Source organism: Trachymyrmex septentrionalis, unplaced genomic scaffold (genome assembly GCF_001594115.1).
Source record: "Trachymyrmex septentrionalis isolate Tsep2-gDNA-1 unplaced genomic scaffold, Tsep1.0 scaffold81, whole genome shotgun sequence".
NCBI classification, from domain to species: Eukaryota; Metazoa; Arthropoda; class Insecta; order Hymenoptera; family Formicidae; genus Trachymyrmex; species Trachymyrmex septentrionalis.
This window is the reverse complement of record NW_017305997.1, coordinates 1,949,840-1,956,705: the sequence shown is the minus strand read 5'-3', so window position 1 is coordinate 1,956,705 and position 6,866 is coordinate 1,949,840. Positions and strand designations below refer to the sequence as shown.

At 34.1% G+C, this 6,866-nt stretch overlaps 1 protein-coding gene across 1 annotated transcript in view; it reads right to left on the bottom strand.

The window, feature by feature from the left end:
* Positions 1 to 6,866, bottom strand: part of LOC108754890 (transmembrane and TPR repeat-containing protein 1-like) — a 157,443-nt gene that overhangs the window by 21,158 nt on the left and 129,419 nt on the right. Inside the window, exon 10 of the mRNA XM_018497547.1 lies at positions 6,721 to 6,834. Within this exon, the coding sequence (XP_018353049.1) occupies positions 6,721 to 6,834 (114 nt within the window). The remainder of the gene's footprint in view (positions 1 to 6,720; positions 6,835 to 6,866) is intronic.

The window sequence follows — 6,866 nt, the reverse complement described above, 5'->3', positions numbered from 1 at the left end:
ATTAATATTATTTAAAATAAATCAAATAATTTTTTTCATATAAACATGAATAATACACACACACAAATCTCACAATTAGAATTAATTCTAGGACATTACTCTCTATAAATATCTCCTTGCAAACGTGAAACAATGATGAAGCATCGTTGCACTGCGAAGAATCGATGACCAAACTATAAGCTCGCATTGCTGGCACGTCGGAAACGTCAGTGGATAAATTGACCGCACGGCTTCCTTTTCACAGCACACTCTACACTGCAGGTTCATTGTATACATGTACTTTTCACGTTGGTTCAATATGTTTCGATCGATTCGAGAGATTGTGCTAAGTTTTGCGCGAGCAGGATAATTACACAATTTTTTATATATATATATATATATGACATAAAAGCAATAATATGACATTTCAATAACCTTTTCCACAATAATAATAATAATAATTCTCTATAATAATGGTAATAACATTCGCAGCCAAGAGTTAGAATACTTTTACAAGGCTTAAGATAATATTACGTACTATTTTAGCTGAGAGTCATAAATACGCACGAGTTTTACCCCGTAGAGCATTATTAAAATCGCAATACTTAGGATACAGCGAACGCTGCTAAACAACTATACCAAGTTTCGCGTATAGCTAGAGTCTTACGCAACGCAACCGCGTCTTATGCAAACTGAGTTATGGTAGCTTTATTCCATTATTTTTGTACTGAGCGCAAGAGAGTTCCGCTTTACTCGTTGAACTAATAAGTATACTGTGCAATGAATATACACGATAAACTTTTTTATAACTTTTTAATAACTCTAGTCTTTTCCATTTATATATTTTTAAAAATAGTCGACGTTACCCAAGAGATGAGTATAAAACGATGAAATGTCAATGCGGAGGCTCACATTTAGATAAAAAATGGTAAACCGAGCGTAAAAAAAAAAACGATTCGTATTAATTGAACAGAATTACATTGTGCATGATTCTTACAAAACACACTCAAAGAGCAATATGCAGTAAATTATTGTTAGACTGTCGATATTATTCAAGCAAAGCATCGCTGCATAACTACGACTCGTTTCTGAATGTTTCCTTCTACGAGCGATTGTCCCGAGAATTTTTATTGCGGATCAGCGTATTCAAGGGATTTCCTTCGCACTTGATTTACTGCGAGATACAGAACCGGCACACACCGAGCGTGGTTTTATGCTCCGGGCTGAATAATAGTAAAAGCGCGGCGTCGTAAAACTGCAATCAAATAATGCATTATCGTAAATATACGGCTGTATAATGTCCGTGTAAAATTCTGATGGTTTATATATCTCGTTCACGGCCGGTATCTACGATCCAGCAACAATGCATCATCTGAAAATGGCGCGTATCGCGATGCTGGTTTTGTCGCAAATCATAAATAATGATATCGACTATAACCGAAAATTTTTAAAGCCGATGTACTTTTAAACGGCCAAATTTCCACTGTAAATTATTCGAATAAATATTTTATCTGTTTTTACGCAGGGTTTTTACATTTGTTTCTTTTTTTAATTCAAAGGGTGAGAATATAAAGGATTTGTTTATTCATAAAATTAATTACACTCTGGATTCTCTTCTCGCATACAAAAGAAATAATAATAATAACTTTATTGATGCCAATACTATAACAAAAATATATGACAAAATACAAAATGAGAGATGCACAAATAAAATGTAAAGCATCGATAATATATTGTATATGTTCTTGTGTAACAACCTAAACATGAAAGAGTAATAAAATTGAAACTAAAACACAAATTAAATTAAAAGTTAAATATAAAAGATAAAACATAATTTAAGAAACCAGATAATAAGAGAGAGAGAGAGAGAGAGAGAGAGAGAGAGAAAAGGAAAACATATTTTTAATTATAGATACGCGCGCACGTACATACATTATTATTGAGATAAAAGATTAAGAGCTTACAAAGATTATACTTTTTACGCACACACAAAAAATGCACGCAAAATTCAATACAATAAAATAAATCTGTTAACATAAGAAAAGCAGCAAATCATGAAGTTCTAATATCCATGACTATCGACCAAGAGAACGAAAAAGTGGAACGCTGAGAAGTAACGCGATTATGTACCAAAATAATTCGAAAGAGGGAAGTGAAACGAATGAAAGAGAGCGAAGAAATGCATTTTCACGATACGCTGTCTGCTTTTCTCGGTGAATGAAAAGCAAACAGAAAAGTCGCGTCTTCCTCGATTCTATGACGTTCCATCGATCGAATATGCTCGTCTTTTCCTTCTCATTTCATTTCGCATCTTCCTTTTTATCTTTCGCTCATAATTCTCAAGACACTTCGCGCCATTCTTTCCACAAATGCAATAAGCGCTACAGAGAGAGAAAGGAGGAAAGAGGCGCGGGAGCGAAAGGCCTTGGAGTGAACACCTCGGGAGAACTCTATGTTCTTCCGGTGACGCTCAATTATTACTCGTGCACGGACCAGGTCAATCTCAGGCTACTTTAAATTACTTACTCGGCGCGATATTCCGGAGGGAGCAGAAACTTTGTCGTGACTCTCCTCGGGGAAATTTCGTACGACAGATCGAAAACTAATTCGTCGCGCGAGGATCAAAACTAAAAGCGGAATGTTGGAGGCAATGAACGAGAGACGCAGCGAGACGGTAGAAACGCGAGATGCACGAGAGGAAGGATCGAGCCATTATTCTCGAGCGGAGTGTTTTATGGAATCGCACGTTAGGCGATGCTGCCGTGAAAATGTTGTTTCACGGAGGAGGTTAAACGAGAAGAAAGGCAGTCTTTTTCCAATCTATGTCTCTCGCACCGCGCCGCGTTATGCGTCAACTGAAACAGCGAACGATGCGATGATTTGGTGCACAGAACAAGCGGAGGAAATTGCCAGTTAGCTGAAGATTCGATTTTTCAGAGCCGATAACAGTCGATCCCCAGAACGCGCGCGATGCAGAGATGGTAACGGTGGCGAGAGTGGTGGAAAAAAAGGGGGCCAGGGGTATAGAAGGAGAGGGAGAGAGAAAGACGAAAAAGAAGTGCGACCTGCATAGAACCGCTGGAAAGCTCAGCGTAGGAAATGAGATCTACAAGTGTGCGAACTGGACGAGCGAACTGGCGGCGTATAAGGCCGAAATGCAATTTTCATCCGGCAGTCGCCCGCGCTCGCTTCTGCAACGCAGCGGCTGCAGCTGCTGTCGTGCCGACCAATTCTCTCCCTCTTCACCACCCCCCCCTTCCCCTCCACCCCCTCCTCGTCTATCCTGTGTTTTTTCCTGCACCACATCGCCACTCTCTCGATATGTTTACCGGACTGATTGCATTCGCGTAGACAAATAATCTGATATTACGATAAAACAGTCCGAGCGTGATGTTGCAAAATGCACGTAGCGCTCGCGTATGGTAAACGTGTATAAAGAATCGGGGATCCGATTTATGGGTACACCGCAGACGATTGCCTGATGATGAATCGCATGGCACATCGCGAGAGTGTACACGCAGAAGTTTAAAATGAGAAACGCGTTTATTTTTCCAACAGAGACCATTATTTTGTGCGCCGCTATGATCCTTGTCGAGCATTTCTTGCGCTGGACGGGATAACGAAATTCACGAAACACACACGTGGGATAAAAAACGCGCAGACAGGAGCATAGGAAGAGATGTGGTGAGGTTGCAGAGAAAAAGATGGGGCGAGGGGGAGGGGAGAGAGGGAGAAGCGCAATAGAAAAAAAAACGAACGACTGGTTACCACTTCATTTCGAGCGCAGTCGAGCTACGGCTAATTAATGCACTTTTGTCGGTTCGCTGCGACCCTGCTCACGCTATGCACGAGAAACGCGAATGTAGAAAAGGATGGTTCAAGCAGAGAGAAGAGTCTGTGTGTGGTAATAAGATTGTATTACGCCGACTACTCTTGCATAATATATTCCGTCTGTTCTGTCATGTTACGCACGAAGGAATACATATTAAGTAAGTGAAAATAGATCGTAACAGTAAAAAAAAATGAAGATGGAGATGAAATAAAATAGCATAACGCAATATAAACGTGATTATTTCGAAAGATTTTTGTGATAACATTATTTCCTGGAAATGGATGGAAACTCTCTAAAGTAAAAAACAAGCATTGGCGAGTGTGGTTAAAAAAATGCAAATTATGGATTTGCAATTATATTGTGCCGTTGAATTTATGCATTAATTTTACCGTCTATATATCTATTCCAAAGATGAAAGAATTATTACAAAGTTACAGACGGTATGAAGCCGAAAGTTGATTAAAATTCCTCAGTAATGCAGAAATTTATAAATAAATCTTCTTAATTACTTTTTCTGCCCTTCCATAGCGATATTCTCTATAAAACCGTACAGGGTACAGGCATATGTGTAACAACACATTCTTTTACATAAACAACATTCATATTCATGAATACGTGTTTGATCTCCACTCATCCATAATTTTTGTCAAAATTGATACGTAAGTAATATGGAATAAACGGGAGATTTTCTACGGAATATCAATTGATAATTACAAATCTTTTTTAAAGCAATTATTCGCAACAGATTGTAAAATAACAGAAAATTTCAAAATAATTTGTGAGATAGAATATCTAAAGTACGAGTAGCTATACAAATTGTTCAGAAATGTCACCAAACACGTATTGAAAATATACGAGGTTTACACACTTTACGCAAATGGCTTAGCAATTAAATTAATTAAAATTATTCTCAGAAATATACCTTAATTTAGCATATTCATCAAACATAAAACAATAACAGCAGGACATTTTTTTCAAGATCATGTGGCTTGCTATTCAAATAATCATCAGACAAGTCTATACTGTTAGATATCAAAGAAGCAATGGTAATCCAATCCCTTGAATTAAAAATAATACTTTAATATTTTTAACTTCCATGTGTATCAAAATCGATTTATTTTTACGGTTAGTTTCAAAGTAAATAACGTCTTTAATTAACGTGCATTTAGTAAATAATAAACTAAATTTGAGTCAAATTTAAGACATTTTCTTTAATTAAATTATTTAATTAAATTTAATTAAAATTTCATTATTTTAGTTAAATTAATTAACTATATATTGAATAGAAGCAGTGTCATGACCTATAAAAATAATAAAAAATAGCTTGAATTGAATATAATTTGACGTTTTTACGAATTTAACAGTGTAGCGCCTCTCTTTTCACGTAATTCTGTTTATTTTAATAAACTATACCAGTAATCAGAATATCTATCTTGTGTACATATTTACGTAAAAAACTTCTTTGTAATATTTGGCCTACTTCTTTTTGGATACTAAAATTTTTAACAGCGACAACTTAACATACATGTTACAATTATTGAAAAGAGTTGAAATATAAACTGCAAGCTGTATATGTGTTATACAAATATTTTATATATTTTTGCTATTATGTATTTGTGTATATCAATAAAATTTTTAATATAGTATTTAGAATATTTTTACTTAAGTACTTAAAAAAAATTTTTTCGTTCTATTTTGTGATATGACTGTAATTGTCTGAATGAAATATAATTCAGATTTGCGAGACTTGCATGTTTAAATTATTTAATTGTGGCGAATTAGTGTATTATATTGCCTATAAATAATGATGGTTGATACGCCTATTTTTGTTAATCTTTTGAAATTCGACAACTTGAAGTAAATATAATTATGTATAACTAATATCTTTATGAAAAACGTTATATTCTCACATTATACAGTGTTAATGTACCAATTCCATAAAATTTGAGGTTTTATATTATAAAATGATAAATTTTATTCCTTAAATTATCGACTGCATCGAAATAGATGTATCTTCCATTATTACTTATTGCATATTACATGTACATTTCAATGCACTTTTATGTAAAATTACACTTTTTATGTGAAAACCGCTTATCTTAGATGACTGTCACGGCAGAAACATTTGTGGAAATAATGGTTTATATGTATATTTTTGTTATTTTTTTGGAATTTGACAACTTGAAGTAAATATAGTTACGTATAATATTTTTATGAAAAACGTTACGCTCTCACATTACACAGTGTTAATGTATTAATTCCATAAATTTGGTGTTATATAAAATAATAAATTTGAATTATCGACTGTATCGAAATCGATACGGCTTTCATTATTATATATTATATGTACATTTCAATATATTTTTATATGAAATTATATTTTTTATGTGAAAACCGCTTATTTTATAGATAACTGTCACCGCAAAAACATATTTGTCAGGAAATGATAAATTGATGAAATATATCGAAATATAATCAATTTTAGTGTAACATTTAGAGCATATTGAAGAAAAAAAATCGAATAATTCATACCCAAATATAATACAATAGAAAGTATTTATGAAGATAAAACATCAAAAATCAATAGACAATCTGACGAAATACTTTTATTAATAAATAAAAAATAGAATTACTAAAGTGTGAGGCACAAAATGTGTACATAAAATATATATATCACATCATATCATATATATAAAATAATGTAATTTTTGTGTTTTAAATAATTATTATATAATAATTTATGATAAAATGCCTCGAAATATATTCTCCCAATTATTAACATATTAAAGCATTTAAACGTTCATAATTAGGTATATGTATTTTCTCGCGAGAGCAAATGAATATCACTTTTGTCCCAATATATATCTGAAGATTTTGTATACGGGCGCGAGAAAGAGAAATAGACTTACCAGAGAGCCAACTGATAATGGTGAACCGCAAGGTTCGGCTGCGACGTGTCTTTAAGGAAGTTTGCGAAGTTGTAATGCATCTTGGCATTGTAGGGTAGAGACCGCAGTCCCGCTCTGAAACAAGACGATTTGAGGTCAGACGAGAC